Raw genomic sequence first — 20,352 nt, 5'->3', positions numbered from 1 at the left:
CTAGAGGAGTCCAGTTATCAGCAAGTGGTGTTGTGTTCTAGCCCTTTACTAGAAGTCATTTAAAGGGAGCACATTTCTGACCTTGCTGTATTTATGAATCCTGAATAAAAATCTGCATTTCTTGGCTCTGTAAACACATATGACCCTAAAACTAGAATTATCCCAGTCTGGCGGGTTCATAGCTACATTAAAAGATGGCAAGCACGACATACACAGACAGAATTTACAGAACCAATCTCATCAGCTATTTAATCCAACACTGTGTAAGTGGAAAAACAGAAAACTAAATGTATAAGTCAGAGAATGAATAGACGAGGAGAACACCAGCCAAGGCATACAACACTGACCCAAATAATAAGCACGTTCGAACAGATCTACAGGATACAGAAACATGTGTATTTAAACCTTTTTTTAAGCTGCTCCCTTATTCACAGGGGTCACCACATGCAGATAGAAACACATGGTTTTAATATGGTGGGTTTTTAGGCTGGATGCCTTTCCTGACAAAACCCTCCCAGTGATTTCTGTCTCCTGGTATCAAACCAGGGATCTTCTGTGTGTAATGCAAATGTGTTAACCATAGAAGTAGATGTATCTTATGTATTTGTTCTATCACAAAATAAAAGAAATGGGTTAAAATTGAGTTTTTGGTTTGATTGTTTATATTTTTTTTTTACAATATCTAGGTCAGGTACAAGTACAAATGATATTTGTTAGGTTTGAGGTTTTGTTGTTTCGTTGCAATAATCACGTGGAACCCCTTCCTGTAAACTTTTCTGTAAAACCTTCCCTTATTTCTCTGTAAATACCCTTTATTTTGATTTGAGTTGACATAATAACTGTGCTACTTTCTGTTTTAAGCCACATAAATTGAAGATTTTCTAGTTTTACCATTATAGGATAGTTAAAAAAAATAAAAATAAAGGTAAGTCAACCATGGAAAGAGCTTACTGAGGTATGTACGAAACAGTCAGCACTAAAAAGCTCTGTGCCTCATCTCTCACATGTTCTTTCACACAGGTCATCTCAGTATAGTGAACAGCAAATTAGCAAGAAATTTAATAAAGAAGCTGACATCAAAGTGATAAATGTCATGATCCAAACACGTGAGTGAAAGCTCACTCATGAGTTAGAAGGACAGCACGTGTTAAGCTCCTGTGGCTATCTGGTCACTGAGTCACAATATTTTCACTTTGAACTATGCTCTTTTCTCTAACTTTAAGTTATTATGTTTAGTGATATAAAACTTTAACTTCTTAAAAACAAATAGTAAAAAGATAAATAGAATCGTATCAAATCATTCATAAAGTCGTTATTTTGTAACCTTAACTGAAATGGCTTAACTGGTTTACCTGCGTCATAATCGTCGTCCAGAATTGCTTTCTGCTGGAGCCTCTGCAGCTTCAACATCATGGATTCAATCTGAGAGACAGCAAAAAGACAGAACAGGTTACACAACAGTAACTCCAGAGTTCATCGCCTTTTAAACAGTCAATACATGCAGAAAAAAGGTGGGTGCAATGACTGTCAGGTCAAAGTGATACTGGGTCAGCAAGCTGAGGAAAGGGCGTTAAGAATAACTTGACTACAGTACTTCAACGTTTTACTTTTTTTGAGGAGGACCTGAAAGATTCTATCAGATGTAAAACACTAAAGCAAATACTGAAAAATGTTTCAAATCTGTTTTTATCAGATGAAATATGGGGTCATTTTTATCACTTTCAAGCTTAGAATGTAAGATAGGAAAATATTGTTTGCTTTTCTGTAAAATACTCACAATGCAATTATTTCTAATTTCTTGCAAAATGCATGAATTATACACTAATTAAAAGTACTTAGGTAGTACTTAATATTAATTACAGAATAATTTGTCTTCTTTTCTATAAAATACCTGCAGTTATTCCCTTTTACTCCCTTATTCTAGTGTACCTATCTTTAAGTATTTCCTTGTAAATTTAATTACTTTGTATTTTCAAATAAACTACATTTAAATTTCATTTAATTTCAGGGGAATTGTGTCCTTACTCACGTGCAGTATTACAAAGTGTTAACCAAAAATTTTGTTAAGTAGGTGAGTTGAATACTTAGTTTTCTCTTTCAGAAAAATCTAAACATGCTTTCTTTTGTCTTTCTTAATAAAACAAGAAAGCATCAATATAGCATCACTCTGATGAGTCTGTAAGTGCAATGTTCTGCTATTAGAAAAAGCTAGCTGGTTAGCTTGAATGTCTAAAACAAGTGTAAACAAACAAGCACGATACATGACCAGGTCTTAAAGCGCAACTTAGTTCTGATACTTAGTATAGGATAAACAGATAATTAGTGAGTTTGGGAGTTACTCAACTCTTGGGTGAATTTTGTTAACAAAACAAGGCTAACTCGTTCCCTTTTCAACATGAAGCTACAGCTGCTGGCTGTAGCTTCATATCTACCAACAAGGTATGAGCTGGAACTAGTAAGGAAAGCAAATACGGGTTTCCTGATTTAATATAGTATTCATCTCTCTGTAGTTTAGTCTCATCTTGACTGTAGACCAAGGTGTCAAACCTAAGGCCCGGCAAAAACTCCAATCTGGCCCACTGGAAGAATTTGGAAAATGTGAAGGAGTGACTAGATTTTGAACTTTTAACTGTATTTTCCTAAGATATACAGCTTTTTCCATTGACGAACACCACCCCCCATTGCAATCTATACTACACCAAATAGTCAAAAATAACAGAAAAACAATTAAATGACAGAGAAGTTCCTGTATTTCCTGTATCGACTATGTCCATCATAGAAAATTTCTACTATAGAAATAAAAGAACATTATTGTAAATATAGGACAGTGAGGGGTACCAGAACTTTTTCTGTTATTTTACATATTTATCATATAGAACAGGCATACTGTTGAAATTTCTTCTTATATTAAGATGTTGCTGGGAAAATTGTTTAGTTAAACTTTACTAAACAGAAAGTGGAATTTCACTAGTTCGCCACACTTAAAATCAAAGTGGGCTGTATGTGGCCCAGAGTGTTAAATGACTTTGACGTCGCTGCTCTAGACCTTGTTGGGAGATTAATTTGAATGACTGATATGTGAATTTCATGAGTCTGTCTTGCCCACCTTGGTATGAGTGCGGTTGTTTTGGAGGCAGTCTTGCAGCACGCCCTCGTACTTCTTCAGCAGGTTGTCCCAGCCTTGCTCCAAGGCAGGTGTAGCGCTCTCGTAGCCTGAGGTGACAGAGGAGGCAGAGGTACTGTCCGAGTCCAGGGAGAGTGAGGAGGTGACCTCTATATCAACAGACTGGGTCTCACAGTCGGGCACGTGGGATCTTTCTACGTGGGTGGCAAACAGGCATTCTCGCCAAAACTTTCCTCCAGGTAGTGTTTGAGCAGGAGACGACTGCTTAGAGAAATTGTGCTCGACAGGTAAGGTTTCAGGTTTTGTTTGAGGCAGGTCAGATGCTTTTGTTGATGAACTTAGTTCTTGTTCTCGTGTGGGTGTGGCGGTTGTTTTCTGGCTGGAGGTAAGTGACTGTTGGATGAAACTGAAGCTGGAGTTAAAAGAGTCCTCTGGCTCTGAATAAGTGTCCAGGCTCGAACTTAACCTGAGTTCATTGTGGGGCAGTGAGGACTGGCCCAGATGGCTGGATGTACTCTTAGAATTGCAGTCGAGAGGGGAAGGAGGGTGGGTAACAGAGCAGACAAAGCTCTGAGTCTTCCAGGAGCTACACGTGTGTTTATCAGGCTGTTGATGATTTATTAAAGACACACTGTCTGCAGGAGCTGGACTTGGCCTTTGAGCACTAGTTGCATCAGCTATGTCAGCGTCACGTCCTGATTTTCCATTGGTAATAAAAGTGGTTGTCCCAACATCCTCCTCGTCCTCCTCCTCTTCCTGAGTTGCGCTCTGCAGTCTGCACTGCTCTCCTCTCATGTACCCTGGTCTTCGGTGGAGCCTCTTACGGCTGGAGCTGCCAGCTGTCCCTGATGCTCTGCCACCTGTCGATGCAGAGATTAACCATTAAGCTTGACAACATGGCCATGAGGAAGATAACGCATGACCTCATAGAACTGGTAGGATTAACCATGTAATCATGGGCTACAGCAGGAAGATGTAATGCTACATGTGCTAATTACACAAGTACCCGAAGCAGCTGTGATCCAGCAAAATGACCTTGTTCTTTAAAGATAGTGCCTAATGGACTGAATTTTTTTTAAAAAAGAAGTTGGGCAGATGTGTGACATTTCCCAGGGTTCTGCTCCAGCTGTTGGGAAATACCAAAGCTGCACAGTCATTTATAAGTTAAGACATGCCTCTCTGTGGGATACCAGATGCATGAACAATATATTCTGAGGTTAGATTTGCATTTGTTTATTTTTGCAAATAGCAAAATTCTTCAGAGGAAAGGTTCTCAAAACATAGCAGGGGGTTCACACCTGGATCTGGAGCCTTAAATCGGTCTGTTTCACTGAAATATAGGGCAAAGGGCACACAGGCAAGGTCTGATTCATGTTGGTCCACTAACAAACCGGCACTGATGATGCTATTGTTTTTATAACCATTCAGCTTCTCTCTTTTTCTTAAAGCAATAAGGCTGATAAAGTTTAACAGATCTATTTCTGAGGGGGTGCTAAAACCTGTGAGTCTTCCAGCCAAAGCAATAAACTGAAGGATTGTTTAGAACAATACTGATTACTCTCGCTTTATCAAACCCACTTGCACTGCACTCACAGGAGAGGTAGCTTGTCTCAAAGCTTTTCAGTTATTACGAAATCCATGTTTTTTGTAAAGGGGGCATAACTGAAATAGCTTGTGAAGCACAGACACTGCCAATCTTAGTAACAAGAAGTGATACAAACATGCATGCAAACAGCGTTTGGTCTGAAAGTGGAGCGTAATGATAAAGGCCAGATTGTGGCGGGAGTTAGACACCTGCTGCAGGGCCACGTGATTAATACATATCATGTTTAGGATTCAGACGAGGAGGCGCGCTCAAATGCTGGGGATCAACAGCCCCTTTGTGTACAGCTGCGCTGCTCCTTCTTTCACTTCTGGCTCTCGCTTTCTCCTCCCACTCACGAACACTGAAGTCACACAGAGGCACACTGACAGTGCTGAAAACACTGGGATCAGTTGTACTATTGTCAGTGTAAAAGCCTGTTAAACGCTTTAACTACGATAAAAACAAATCCAAAAGTAGAAAACGCAAACAAACACATAAAAACAACATCTTACACAACTGCAAACCTCTACAAATAATGTGTTTTTTGCAGTGGGAGCACAACTATCAAGACAGGAATGCAGGGCATTGAACAAAGCATGACCGATGAGCAAACCACAGCCCACTTCCCAACACCCAGTAACCTCCTATGATGCCACTCCTAAACTATCCCATGAGACTGTAAGAGACTCAAATAGACACCAGTGAGAGCAGTATTTCAAGTGAAAGTAACACACGGATGCTCCCATTGTAGCCACAGTGTTTTTGTGTGTATGCAGTGTCACTTAGAGCTTTCTGTCCACTGGGACCGAAGCTTGGGTTACACACAGGTCCATTAGAGGGTCCTTGCAGACGTGGCCACTGGTCCATAACTGATGTAAGAAACCCAACACCATCTGTAGGTTACAGCTACAACCGCACACTGTCTACCATCTGGTGTGGCTAGATGTTATACTAAGCCCTCTATCAAGAACTAAGCAGTCGAAAGAAGAGGGACATGATGGTGTTACTGTATCCTCGCCATACTTCGATTACACAAAGAGAGCTCTTCCCGGTTTAAGGGGAAGGAAATGCCTCAGGGCCCATTGTTTTGTGTCTGCTGGCTTTTGTGTATGTCAGAGGGGCATCAATTTTTTGGCTGAAGCCCCTCAGAGGTATTTTCTACTTCCTATCGGGCTTTGGGCTAAAATAGTTCACCAGGAATTCAGGCAGAATATACAAACAAGCAAGCAGTGACGTTGAGTGGTTCAACACCAAAGATAAAACAGTCCCTCTGCAACAATGACAGCATTCTCACTGTAGCATGTTATCACTGCTGAAGAAACTGTACAGAGAGCCTGAGAAAAAGAAGCATGTCAGCCAGAAGAGGTGAGATTATTTACCTTTGGAGATTAAAGAGGCCCTCCTCAGCACCCTTAGGTTAAACACTGCATCCAATTGGGCACTGAAAGTGCTTGAGCCAAAGACAGAGAGGAATGCAGGGGATCTCATAAAAACACAAACATTTGAGGAACAAGCTCAGCACCCTCTGACACACACACAGACACACAACACACACAAGCGGATCTGCATGTCAGCAACCTCCTGAGAAGCAGCACTGCTCGGCAGATGTGCGAAACCTCGCCACTTGTGACCAAACAGAGCGTCACAAAAAGGGGAAGTGAAAGTTAGCAGTGATATCTATTCATCTTACTAAAGAAATGACTACATAAGTGGATGAAAACCCAACAATACAGTATGCTCCAATGCCAATTCCTATCTTTGGTCCTAAATCTTGGCCCTTATCTCTCCATTTTGCACGGTAGGTTAAAGGGTGGGGATATTCCAAGGATTGCGTCTCTGCTATGCTCTTGTCAGACTGTAATCACATGAGGATCAGTTGAGTCTGTGTTATAGAGATTCATTTACAAACTGCACGTACTCTTTAATAGACATTTTGATATTTTTTGTAGATTAGATTCATTCAGAAATGTCACACAACAGAGACCAGGGAAAAATCTTTTCCCTGGTCAGCAGAAGCTGTTTCGGAAGCACTTTGGGAAATAGATTTTTATCTAAGGTTTGCCACATCTAGCAGCCTTTTAACTGCAGTAGTTACCCTGTTGCATGTGGCGAGATCATAACAGTCTGATAAATGGGTCTAATGGAGGTCTGATTACCGGCATCCTGCATGAACAGACTTGGATCACATTTCTATTTATTAGTCAAGCCCATTTTATTTGTATAAAACATGTTAAAAGACGCAAATAGAGACAATACGCAGGAAAATGCTTCTCTACTTTGTCTAAAGAGGTGGGGAACATATTATTTAAGTATTTAATCATTTCCAACTCATCATCCATCATCACTCCTCCAAGAATGACTGGTAGGGAGACTTTAAACCTTTATGATCCAGGGAACTGTGAACTTTCAGACACATTCCAGGCAATGCATTATTAAACAGGCTATGAGTCTTCACTGCGGCTGTTCTGCTTTTGTTTAATCATCTGATGATTATCCCTCCCTAAAAACTGCCGGCTTAGTACATCCTAATACTACTATTTTATCCAATTTCGGTGTATTAAAGTTGTATGAAGTTCCTGGAGGGGGGTATACATATCCTGTAAAAGACCAGTGTTGGTGTGAGAACATCAGCGGATAGTTAAAAATCTTGTGTTTTACCTTGAATTGTTTCGCGGCGGTGAAGCAGAGAGTTGCCGTGGCATTCCAGTCCCATCAGTCCAGCGAACATTTTTCCATTAAAAAAGGCTGTTTGTGTTGAAAAGTCAAAGAAAGTCAGACCCCGGTGGCACAAGCCTGCATAGAGTTACATCGACCATGTTTTAGAAGAAGTGGAGCCAGGCAAAGGGACTGATCTCATTTCCGTTATGGAAAAGTGAACCCGGGCTGCTATATTTTCCCTGCACACAGTGAGTGACGGGTGAAAACTGCTTCCCAGCGCGCTGTTTTGTCCCTGATGAAAATTTCTCGACACAAACATTTATGGTACATCAGATTCTTACATTTCTCCCCCTGTTGGAAACAAGTGGGTCCCGCTGCGCCTGAACTGACGGTCTGGAGAAAGACTTCACGTCGTGCTGTTCCTTGTAGGGAAAGTATGGAAAACACATCCAGCGGTGGTGTGCAGTGGCAGAAGTACATAGCCCAGGAAAATCTGTCTGTTAGTCGACACATCGATCAGTTGATCAGTAATCCGTTAGTCGCTGCGCCCTTGCGTCATGCGTCGCGTTGGAGCTCCTACGTGTTCAGGAATTTGACTCCAGACTCCTTCAGACCGCCTCATAACCACAGCGGGCACACTGTGGAAGTAGCAGCGGACACGGAACCGGATTAAACAACGCAGTTGTTTATGTTTATATGTGCTGTATTTTAGTGTCAATTATGATTTTCCCCAAATTTATGGGGAAAAAATACCATCTCTCTACTATTAAGTCACAATAACCATGAAGTTCAAATGTATACACACAGGATGTGTGTGATTCAGTCATTTAAATCACAGTGTAGCAGGTCTGTACTCCCTTACACATCTTAATGTGTCTCTTTCTTTCGGCACTCAGGGAATCAGCGAGTAGCACCAAACCCTAGACCTCACATGGCGCAGAGTCTTTTCATCCACCCCTTCACACACCACTCATCCCAGTGCTCCTTTCATTCAACTCGCCTGGCTCGTGAACAATACTCAGAGACAAAAAGCTCTGTTCAACAGACAGAATGCAGGACTTACTTACACATAGCTAGGGTAAGAGCAGGGATGAAACACGTTGCCTGGCATGCAGAGTGCCATCACCTGCTCTTTGTTAAAGATTAGAGGCGCATTAGGGTTGCATTAGAGATGCATTTTTGACATCAGCGCACTGCCCCACAGGCTGGCTAGTTTCCAGGAGAAGCCCTTTGACTAACCTCTCAAGTTTTAGTTTAGTTGACAAGTTTTAGTTTTTGGCTTACCTCTGTGCCATAAGTTTTAAGACATAAGAAACACCATATTATGCGAAAAACCCAGAAAGAAGATGCTAAAATTACACACGGTGTCTATAAGGGAGCAGATGAAATGTATAAGAATGATGTAATCACATCTGTTCTATGTATTGATATATGAGGGCGTTTATGAAATAATTAAGCAATCAGGAAAAGAGTGACTGCAAGGATAAAAGATGAATTAATCAAAGGATAAACACGTAGCTGTTGACTAATAACACATTAGCTCCTGCTCTGTTAGGTTTAGCTTGCTCTTTCCCTTCATCAGCGATGCATTCAATGCATCCATCGCATGCATTTTTCACAGTGCTGTAGCTGTGTTGCTGACTTTGACCAGCAGATGTCAGACTTCACACAGATATATTAGTTTATCCACTATAGAAAGTTAAGAAATAACTTTTTTCTTTACATTTCCCAAAAGTATGTGTACACGTCTTCACTTTTACATCAAACCTTGAGAAATACACCTTTTCATCCAACTTTCATACATAACCACAAATATATAACTAGACATAACTATGTCTCCTGTTGCACAAATTAGGAGATGTAGTTACCCAGTAATAATATAATGGCTGCACTTAAGCACAAGATTTAATGGTTTGGTAATGGAACCACTGTGATATGGTATAGTTATAGTTTTACAAAGTAAAGCAGTTAGGAATACTAAGTAGTGGACTGAGGTTCATGCAATATACCCATGCAGTCAAACATTCACTGCATGTAATATTATTTATATTTAGATAGTTATATACTCACAGTGAAGCAGAGGAGGACCCCAGGAAAATGGGGAGTTAGACCCCCTTATCATCTCCTGCTATAATTTCCAGTGCCATCCTTAACCCCCTCTTTAACCACTGGTGGCTGATCATCTCCTTCGTAAACAAATTGCTTTTCTTTGGAGTGTAAAAGGAGGCCAAAACTTTATTTTCTCTGTACATGTATCTGTTTGTATACACCGTTCTGAAATTGCCCAGCAGGTGGCAGACCTAAATTATTTGGACTCTCTCTCTTACAGAGTCATAAAAAGGGACAAACTTATACAATATCAAAATGATCTAGTTCATATCAATACAAAACAATTACTTAATTACAAATAGCCTACATTTTTTGTACAAAATACAATTTGTCATAGTCTTGTTTTTTCTAATGTATGTGTGATCAAAATGTGATATGTATACAGACCTAAAGGCGACTAATGTGAATCATAAAATAACATTTTTTCTGAGGTGAAATCTGGCAATAAAATTGTTTTGGCCCTATCGTGAATAAAGGCATCTATTTTCAACAACAGACTATGCTATCATTATTTTCTTAGCATGGTGGCTCATTTGTCACCGTACAATAACAAACACCATGAGGTGAAGCATGATATCAGTACTCTACCAGGAATATTCCTCCTCTCGTTCCAAATCTCACTTTAAGTGTACGTCACTGCACTGGGACGGAGTGTTTAAAGAGGGTAGAAGAAGGAGACAAGGGGTTGTTTGTGAGTATGTGTGTGTGTCTGCTGGAGAATAGGGGTGTGCAAAGGTCACATGTTCCTCCTCCACACTGAATGAAGAGTGCAGACAGCCAATGGGTCTACCTTAGATTATCTGTGTGTGATAGAGAGAGGGAAAGGCAGCGAGAGAGAGAGAAAATAAAATGAACACATATTTTCAAAGCCGCTTAAAGTCTCAGGGAGTATGGCATATTTGGCACAGAACCTTTATTCATGCAGAACAACTGAAGTCATCAGATCTTTATCGAACAAAAGAGAATCCATTGTCTATTGTAACACTGTTGTTATTGTAATAATAAAAAATGAACAAGCATGTCACAAAACACTAGAAACATCAGTGAAATCCCATTAAAAATGCACACAAACATCAAATGGAGCCAAACTAAACCAGACAATGAGACCACAGAGAAGAGCGTCGTTGAAGCAGTGCGGGATTAAACCACTCCTTCCTCGGGGTCGATGAGTGTGGTCCGACTGGAGAACACGTCTGCCAGCATGTGTTTGGGGATCTCTGAGCCACGGACGCGTAGGGTGTAGCACGCATCTTCTACTTTGCCCAGGCTCTGACGCAGCGTGTGCAGCTTCTTGGACACCTCGTATGGACCCGTGTTCCCAATGTAGGAGAAACCGTCGTGGATCTGCCGCAGGAACTGGCTTAGCTGGAAGGGCGTGTCAATGTCGCCATTGCCGACGCTGCTGATGCACATCCGCATCAGCTCCCCTGTTAGGTCGGCCACGCCCAGCAGGTAGTCGGACGGCGTCACCTGAAAGGTCAGGACCTGAGCGTTCACCGGCATCGCTTCAGCTGAGCCCTGAATTGGAAAACAGGACAGGAAAGAATACATTCTGAAAAGTTGGGCCTTTATATAAAATGTCAACAAAAACAGAATGCAATGACCTGCAAATCTCTTAACCCCATATTACATTCAAAGTAGAAGACAGAAAACTAAATGTTTAAGCTGGGAAGCTCATTTTGAATTTGATGGCAGCAAAAATCTCAAAAAGTTGAGACAAGGAGGGAAAAAAGGATGAAAAAGTAAGTGTACTAAAAAGAAACATCTGGAGGAAAACTATTATTTGAAATTCTTTGGGGAAATCAGAGCAGAGAGAAACTATTCGGCTTGTTATCAACGCTCAGTTTAAAAACCTGCATCTGTGATGGTACAGGGATGCATTGAGCACCCATCAATGTCTTTTTCAGGGAAGGCCGTGCATATTCCAGCAATACAATTACAGTTGTATTACAAGTACAACAGTGTGGCTTCAATAGACGAGTAGAAGAGGCTTGCTCCTGCAGTGACCTTCCTGAAGTTGGAATCTTTCACCAGCTGAAAACATCGGGAACATCATAAAATGAAAAATAACACAGAAAAGACCCAGGACTATTGAGCAGGTAGAACCTATATCAGACAAAAATGGGACACCATTCCTCTCCCAAAGGTTCAGCTGATCCCCTCAGTTCCCAGATGTTTATAAACAGCTGTTAAAAGAAAGGGGGATGCTGCACACTGTTAATTGTGACACTGAGACATGCTGCTGGCACCAATTTCAAAATCATCTTATTTATTTCCTAAAACTGTGCATTTTCCGAATTTAAACATTTTATATGCAATGCCTTTAATGCAAATTAATGAGATTTAAGTCATATTGTGTGGATCAACAGACACCCACCAACTGTAAAAAAAATAAACAGTCATGTCTTGCTTTAGAAAAGAAAAAACAATCCAAAAATAAAACCACTCTGGCCTCAGCCAAAAACATTAATGTTGAAGTTTCTATATTTGGAGTCTCAAATCTAACGGTGACCTTACAGTGGCTACATCTAAGTTTTATTTTTATATACACTCTCTGAGCCAAACAGAGTTTGATACCAAGAAAGTGACAAAATATATTTTCCAGAACGTCACATAGTTCTTTTAAGGACTTTTTGGGGCTTAAAAAATACTTCATAAATTGTTAATGTTCAGTCAGTCCTCTGTGATTTTACCTTAGGATCTGCCTTCTCTGTGTTCATGAACACCAGCCTGGCGTTGATCTCTTCCAAGCTGATGAGGCAGCGATGGCGGATGTAGTGCAGGAAAGAGACAGCTTCCACATATTCCTGAATCCCTGATGAATTAAAGTACATTAAAATGGATCAGAGTAAAACAATGGCATGTTCACTTGATCATTTCACTGTGCTGCTAAAACTGAATTTGACTGTGGCTGGGGCATTTGTTTGCAATTCACTAAAATGACCATGTATCAAATGAGCGTAGCAAGCAGAGCGTGCAGCATCAACATGAAATCTGCACAGTACAGATCACAGATGGAGATAATGATTCAAATAAAACCTGTTTCCTGTCTCTATCTTTTGATAGAACAACAGTGGCTGTTTTTTTTGGTGGGCTAAGATGACCCCTCATTTGTTTTCTGCCCCTGGGTAAACAACAATCCAATAATCACAGGACGGAAGACTTTGTGTCTGAAGTTTACTTTTGGAGCGGCAGTTGAACTTCAAAGAGCCTGCTATCTCTCCGCACTGACCGCAATGCGCTGCACGGAGCCAGCAAGAATACTTTATCTTGACTGTACTCTGAATAGCTTTCACCACTCTGATTATGATTTCAGTCCAGTCACACCAGCATGTACACAAAGTCAAAGGCAGTGGGCCGAATGACTACACAACACTAATGTGCAGGGAAAATATGAAAACTGTCAATCGCAGCTACTTCGTTATTTGGTTTTGTAAAATAAATGCATAAAATCTATCGATGATCATCTATATTATGTCTTAATGACTTCATTTAACATTTTGTTTATTATGAATAATTATAGAAAAATCATTGATTTTTTTTTCTATTAGTTTCTTAGTAGCTGACAAATTTTACCTGCTGAGACAACAGCAAAATCTGATACTCAGAACTTCAATTTGATAATTACCCAATAACTCTACTTACCAACATAGTTAAACATTTGTGTCTTTAAACAAAAGACGTATCAGAACCATATTGCAGCATTAATTCTCAAAGTTGTATGGGTTACATGGAAACATTATGTCAACAATTTGCATTTGATTAACTGGACTGATCTGAACAAGCTGGAGCAGAAAAGTTAACAGTTAACCAAGTATTGCAAAAGCAACATAAAATAGCATCTTAAGGAAAAAGAGAAATAATTGGAAATAATTAAATGACATGAATTATCAATTTATTATCAAAAGAAATTTGAAAAATAAAAATAAATTCTTATCTAATCATAATAAACTGTTAACAGTTACAACAAAGTATCCAGTGGTAAAAAAACAAAACAAAACATTTTTATGCTTTGGCTCTTAACCCGGAGTGAGAGCTTGGGTATTTAGGCTGTTATGTTATTGCTTGTATTTTTTGCAATTCCTTGAATGTGCTTTTGTGTGTGTGTGTGTGTGTGTGTGTGTGTGTGTGTGTGTGTGTGTGTGTGTGTGTGTGTGTTAATTCTTTAACCCTTTGTTTCATGTACAACATGTTGGTCATCTTTGTTGTTTTTATGAATAAATTTGGATTGGATTGAAAACATTTTTTCTTTTTTTTGCTAACAGCATAGAAACTGAGTGGTTTGTAAGTGTAGTCGCAACTTTAAGTGGAGGATTAACTATTATAGTTACAAACAAAAACTATTAAACTGAAACTTGTTTACTTGGAGTACATAATTTTATAGTACTGTGAAAGAGTCTTTAGCCACTTTTCATTTCTTTAAATTGTTTTTCTCCAGGCTTCCAAAGGTCTTTTAACATTTTTCTTTGGCCATTGGCTACTTTTTCACTTATATACATAACATAATTTCCTTAGGGATTAATAAAGTATTCTGATTCTGATTTTCAGTCCAGTGCTTTGACCTGACCATTTTCAGAGGAATGTTTTTTGATTGTTAAGCCACTTAATGCTGACATATGAATCATTCGAAAATAAAAAAAAGCACCTAACTCAATTTTTCCAAGCAAAATATAAAAAAATGAGGAGTGGCTGAAGGCTTTTGAAAAATACTGTATTTTAGGCTTTGGTCCTCCCAGTGTTTATTTGGCAATTGTTTTCGACTCTTTAAAAAAAACAAAACTGCTTACCAGCTAAACACTGCCAGTGGATCCACTTTCACAGAGGGAACACCACAGTCCAAGGCAGTTTAAATAAGGCTTTGAGGCAGGCAGAGCCCAGTTCCTGCACTTACTGTCAGGAGTTGTTTATGGCTATACTGAAGCAGAAGTTACCTTTGGTCAACGAGGCTCGCAGAAACCTTGCAGAACATCGTGTCTAAACAGTGACTAAGAGCTAAAAAAGTGGAAATTTGAGAGATTTTACTGGCATGGTGGTAGGAAAAGTTGAGAGGCGAGGGTGCGAATATAGCTTGGCAGGATCAGATCTTGAGTAATGCGCAAACAGTACCGTTGCGGTTTGGCGCACAATCATGTACTGAGAATACTGAGGATTTTTGGACTGAGCTAATGTTTGACCACAGAGCAGTTCACTGAATTGCAGGTGAGCCACGTGAAAAGTTCCACATGTTAATGTGTGTTTGCACTGACTCATAGCAGCTAGCAGGGTAAAAAAAAATAACAACAACAAAAAAGAAAAAGCATACCCAAGTGCCACGCTGCTCTGTTATCAGTGGCAATTATGGTCAGATTTAGCCCACAATATCTTTGATGGTCATTATATAAAAAAAACAGACCCATTACACATGCCTGGAGACTTCTCCTCCAGCCAAGATTATCTGGAGGGCCCGTGCATCGAGCCCAGCCTCAATCTAATAAAGACGATGAAAATGGGGAAAAAAATAAAAGGGCTAATTGGTGGGAACTGCCATTGGTCACGTCGCGAAGGATGCAGCAGTGATTCCTGTGTGACCGCAATCTAAAAATGACTTCCCCAGCTGCTAGATAACAGCTCCCACTCGCTGCCAGTCATGTTTTTCTCCTTCGCTGCAGACATTATGGCTACAGGAACAAAAAGTGGTGCTTATACTAGTTTGAAAACAACTTTATCAGAAGGCGTGACCATCACATCCAGGTCTGCATCAAGGTCATGCTTTAACACTATCACTGACTTTACAATACGTCTACTGAAGATAAAAGAAAATCATTTAAGTACAAATCATAAAAAAGAAATTATTAATTACATCAACAGATAAAGAAAAAAATATTAAATAGTTTCATATCTCACCTTAACTCTAGATTTCGACATTTCTTTGTCTACTTCTTATTTTGGGTGAGTGACACTATCGTCACTCTAAGGCAGCTGAGTGAACCAATCAGAAGTAAAGACTTTCTATCAGAGCTGCATTATACAATGCAAGCTAGTTGTGCTAACTTTCTATTGACTGTACTCAATGGCTTTGAATGACCTTTTAGGACCTTCCACCCTATTATTATATTAAAAGTATATTTATTAGAACCCTTAATGTATTTCATAAAGATTAAAACGGCAAAATAATACTTACTGCTTAATAATAAGAAGGAGATTCAACGAATGTGAGCTATAATTTTTGCAAACACCTCTAGTGGAATCTACATCAGATATGACCTAACTGAGTCACACACAAAGGGCCATGTGCCGTGTATCCCATGGGACCGTAATCTAATAAATCCACTTGGGTGTGGCAGGAGAATTTAAACAGCCAATTAACCATTTTAGAGTGAAAAAACACCACTTTCAAAGAATTCAGTTTCTTTCAGAATAAATATGTGCTTTATATATAAACGAAAAGAGGTAAATGACCACTCACCTGGTGTGAAGGCTCTGTGAAACTGATAAATATCCTCTCCTTTCAACTCCTCAGCAATCTGCCCAATCTTCTGCCTGACTCCATCCAGCTTTATGTCTGCCTCGTTCAGGACATCCTCTGCATCTGGTACACTTTACACACAGAAAAAAATGTTAAAAGGTACAAAATACATATAAATACTTATTTTTGTTTTAGACTTACTTTGTTGCATGCCCACTACAACTAATGCCAATGTATTTATTGTTTTTACTTATCACTTTTAAAGATCATTTGCCATTTTAAGATGATTTTCCCCCTGTGAGGCTCATTAAAGTCCTATTACATTTTTAGCTGACGCTGTTCTGAGATCTTGATTGACATTGAATTATATGTTTTGTCAAGATATTTCCATATTATTCCAAAGCATATATTCACACATTACATCACTCTCAAAACTATATCTGTACTGAATAGAGACAATGTAAATGATAGGTAGGTTATTTTCAAAGCTGCTGTTTACATCAATGATATAAAAAAGACACTCTGTAGTGTCCAGACAGCAACTACAATCAGAAGCAGGCCCCAGTGAAAAAACTGATATACAGTTATGTCTAAAGGGTTTAGAACCATGATACATTTTTGTAATTTTGCCTCTGTATACTAACAGAGAAGACTAAACAAAACAATCAATATGTGATTGAAGACTTTCAGGGTTAATTCAAGGGGTTTAACCAAAGTTTTGCACAAAATGTGAGTAACTACAGATACTTCTGTCCTGAGCCACCCCTCATTTCCTCATATTTTGCTTTAAATGAGCCACACTTGTCATTTTTTAAACTGGTCTTGAGCAATAGTTTTCTAGGCTACTGAATGTTTCTCTTTTGACATTGGCTGCTGTGCATGTCATTTACTTGTGGCTAATCAGAAATGGCCACGGCAGAAGGGTGACTGTCGATAATCATCCACTTTAGTTGTCTTTTGTGGGCTAGTTAGTATGTTTTGTCTTTAATAATGTATCAGATTGTTGATCTGGCTTTATCTTTGACAGGTTTATTTTGTTTTCTTTTTTAGCCTAATGATGCCTAATGATCTCCTTTTGCTTTGGTTTTTAAAATTAAAGTGGAAAGCTATAAAATCCTAATTTCAACATGTTGAATGAACTTCAAATATCATGTCTGCTGTATTTATCATGAAATAACCTAGGAAGAGGCCTCACCTGAAACTGCCTCAGTCAGTACAATTACTGAGCCTCTAGGAATGGGGAACTGTGTATAAAAGTGGCTGTAATTCCTACACAATTAATGCAATATTTTTGTTAAACCCCTTGAATTAAAGCTGAAAGTCTGACCTTTAATCACATCATGATCGTTGTTTTAAAAATCCACTGTGCTGGTGCACAGAGGCAAAAGTGGTTATCCCAAAAACTTATAGACCTAACTGTACTAATTTATACGGTGCATATTATTGTTAAGAACACCTACGTGGTCACTCTGTGCAGAAGAAATATGGTTCTCTTGCTTTCAATTGTGACGTCGCGACTAATCTTAACAAGACGCTCATATTTGTCGTGTTTGGTGTCGAGCTCCTGTTGGAAAACTTGAAATACACAAAGAAATGTTTCAGTGCAGGCAATACAACATTAAAACCATTTGGGTGCAAAGTGCAATGAGAATACTGAGGATGCTGTTACCTTTGAAGGCAGCCATGACAGATGAGGAGGGGTTGGCACTCATTTCGTGCTCCTGCGCTGCATCTGCATTTCTCCGTGAACACCCCTCACCTGACAGTAGAGATGATGTCATAGTCTTTAAATAATAACTGCTTCTATCTGCCTCTCAGTCACACAAATAAAATAGGACAGAAAATTTCTTGTATGTACAAAAAAATGACAACGACAGTAGCTGCATGGTGATTTTTCCCAAATGGCTGCTCAGCGTTTGAGTGCGTGAGTGTACAGATTGCATGTAATTGCCAACTTGACCCCATTCAATCGGAGACTGATAGAAACATTTATTGCAGGTTTTAGTGACGGTGTTGGCACGCATTAGAATCTCATTTTTTGCAGCCAAAAATTTTTGAAAGTGAGATAACTTTATTTAAATTTATGCACACTTTGCAGTTGAAAAAAAAGATAATTGCGATACGTAATGCAAAAGGTAAAAAGAAAAAGAAAAATGATAACAATAATATTGTATAGTCAATGAAGTACAGTATTATGATAAAATCCTATCGTGGGGTGCCTCGTGATTCGCACTAGTATGTGCTTACAGGATTGGCACTTTATTACGTCTGTTACTACTGAAATGATTTCATTAACCTGACTTAGGCAGAGTAGGTTAAAACGTTATCATATATTAGTCCTACTGTTATTTTAGGCTCGCTGGGTAATTACAAAACTCATAAAACTAGAATGAAGACGTTGTTATTTTGAAATGATGGACTTACCTTCTCGTTTATTCATAGCTTCGGTGTTGTAGTGCACAGTTTTAGGGGGTGTATTTTGAGAGTTTTAGCCACTAACGCCAGTACCAGTCAAACGTAAAGGCTGAGTACTATTACGATCAAAAAACAAAATAGTTCCGCTTTACTCCGAAAAAATAATGTTCTCTGAGCGATGGAAAACAAAATTAGTAGAGCCTACATATATTTTAACGCGAATAAAACGGTGTTTCCTTGGTTTTAATAACAGGCGTTGGTGCGGACCTCAGTCCATCGCGGGGCTTTTGCGCTGTTTACACGCGTAGCAGGAAATTCAAAGAGATGCATCACGGGATACGTAGTTAAATGTCAGCATCAGGAGTTAGTTTTATTACAATGTTTTCCTTATTACTAATTTTTAAATCATTAGAATCTGATTTTAGAAATTTGGCGTAAATATATAACAATTGCATTTATAATAATAACACAATTTCAATAACAACAATACAAACATATAACAGCTATATTTATAATAATTACATAATAATCGCTTTTATGACGTTATAACTATTAAGTAAGTTCTTGAAGATACCATGTATACTAATTGGATATTCCCATACCAAACCAAAAAGAAAGATGTGCCACACAGAACTTGTGCAGCCCAGACAATTTCTCTTTCCAGTCAAAATTCAAACGTAGAAATTCTCCAGACTACCACCCTAAAATAACCAGTGTCTTAGATATTCCATCGAATATCTAAGCCAACCTTTAGGGAATTACTCGTCTTTTCAACAAAAAGTTCCACCCTGACTTCTTCCACAGAGTGAAATGTCTTTACTGGAAGTCCTGCAGATGTGATTTGCGATTGCTTTCTGTTAACCATCTCTGCATCTTTTTGAATCTTGGCCACTGTTGTGTGATGCTTACTGCATACGTTTGTTTTCATTCACTTTTCATGATTATTTTTAGGTCTCAATTTAAAATTTGGCGTCTCCCTGTGGTCATTTAACATCACCGAGAAGTTGTTTTGTGCATCATATTTTTTTCTTCTTGTTTTTATGTCATTGTCAATTTTTTTTTGTATTTTTTCCCCCTTTTTGTAGTAACACCTTTCATCTTTTTACAACCACTCTCTTGGAATAAATGTACATATCATCACGTTTGGGTTTACTATCTAATTTTGAGTGACAATTGGGGTATTTTCTATGTGTCATTGTTTTAACTTTGTATCTCTTTAAGTGTACTTTGTGTATCATTTTAGTCATTTTACATCTTTGTATTGACATTTGGTCTCTTTACCAGCATCTTACATCTCTTTGGTGTGTCATTCTGGATGATTGTTTTGTGTATATTATATTTGTGGAATGAGACCAGGACCCAGATGAAAAAAACAAAACAATTTAACTTACCGTTGTGATGAATGAATGACAGGTGTTTGTCATAAAATATTTATATGAGTATCTCCATGCTCAATAAAATTTAAAATGTTATCCAATATGGCTTCCAGTAAGTGATTTAAGTCACCAGTCTGTCATAATCCTAAGTTTCATAAACTGCACGCCACCCAACTTATCTGTCTATCATAACAGGAGCAAGCTCTTTAACTTTTTGTTTGTGCGAAAGGAATTTCACCTATGAGAGCCAGGAATGAGAGCACAACACAGTGCTGCTGACTGGAGATGCCTTCAGGTGCTCCCTTCAAGCTCCTACAAACAGATTTGTGCCAAAAACTGGTTTCCGATTCTTCTGTTTTTATTATGTCTTTTTTCTCATAAATAGACTATAGTCAACAGGAGTCACGAAGGGGTTATATATAAAACAAAGAAACGACTTGTTCTGCAAAAAATCTTTATGACTCCGTCTTATTGCATCAACATCATGATTATAATCCAGTCCCTTTTGGCCAATTAAAATATCTTTATAGAAGTGTGAGTTAGTTCTTGACATTTTAATTTTAACGACACATTTGACTTGCAAGTGGGTAGCTTCTGTTTCACTAACATCACAAGGTGACAGGGCTCAAAACGATTTGCT

At 38.8% G+C, this 20,352-nt stretch overlaps 2 protein-coding genes across 4 annotated transcripts in view; both read right to left on the bottom strand.

Moving 5' to 3' along the window:
- The window catches only part of disc1 (DISC1 scaffold protein), a 44,858-nt gene extending 36,942 nt beyond the window's left edge, over positions 1-7,916 (bottom strand). For both annotated transcript variants that reach the window (XR_010095387.1, XM_063491223.1), the window contains exons 1-3: positions 7,368-7,916; positions 3,107-3,984; positions 1,353-1,422 (exon numbers count right to left, since the gene is read on the bottom strand). Coding sequence is in view for 1 of the 2 variants with exons in the window: in XM_063491223.1 (XP_063347293.1) it covers positions 1,353-1,422; positions 3,107-3,984; positions 7,368-7,437 (1,018 nt within the window). In the remaining variant the exon portion in view is untranslated. The remainder of the gene's footprint in view (positions 1-1,352; positions 1,423-3,106; positions 3,985-7,367) is intronic.
- A 2,012-nt stretch (positions 7,917-9,928) lies between these two features.
- tsnax (translin-associated factor X) lies at positions 9,929-18,619 on the bottom strand. 2 transcript variants are annotated; one of them, XM_063491572.1, is made up of 6 exons: positions 18,346-18,619; positions 17,591-17,680; positions 17,382-17,496; positions 15,922-16,052; positions 12,170-12,291; positions 9,930-10,994 (listed from the first exon to the last, which is right to left on the bottom strand). In XM_063491572.1, exons 1-6 carry the CDS (start codon positions 18,359-18,361, stop codon positions 10,617-10,619), a joined length of 852 nt encoding a protein of 283 aa, XP_063347642.1. In that variant the 5' UTR covers positions 18,362-18,619; the 3' UTR covers positions 9,930-10,616. The 2 variants fall into 2 exon arrangements, with proteins under 2 accessions (XP_063347641.1, XP_063347642.1); XM_063491571.1 differs by lacking the exon at positions 18,346-18,619 and having other exon boundaries at positions 9,929-10,994; positions 17,591-17,702.
- Between the last annotated feature and the right edge of the window lie 1,733 nt (positions 18,620-20,352).

This window comes from Pelmatolapia mariae, linkage group LG13, assembly GCF_036321145.2.
Source record: "Pelmatolapia mariae isolate MD_Pm_ZW linkage group LG13, Pm_UMD_F_2, whole genome shotgun sequence".
In the NCBI taxonomy this organism is placed as follows: domain Eukaryota; kingdom Metazoa; phylum Chordata; class Actinopteri; order Cichliformes; family Cichlidae; genus Pelmatolapia; species Pelmatolapia mariae.
The sequence above is the reverse complement of the archived record's forward strand: the minus strand, read 5'-3'. Positions and strand labels throughout refer to the sequence as shown.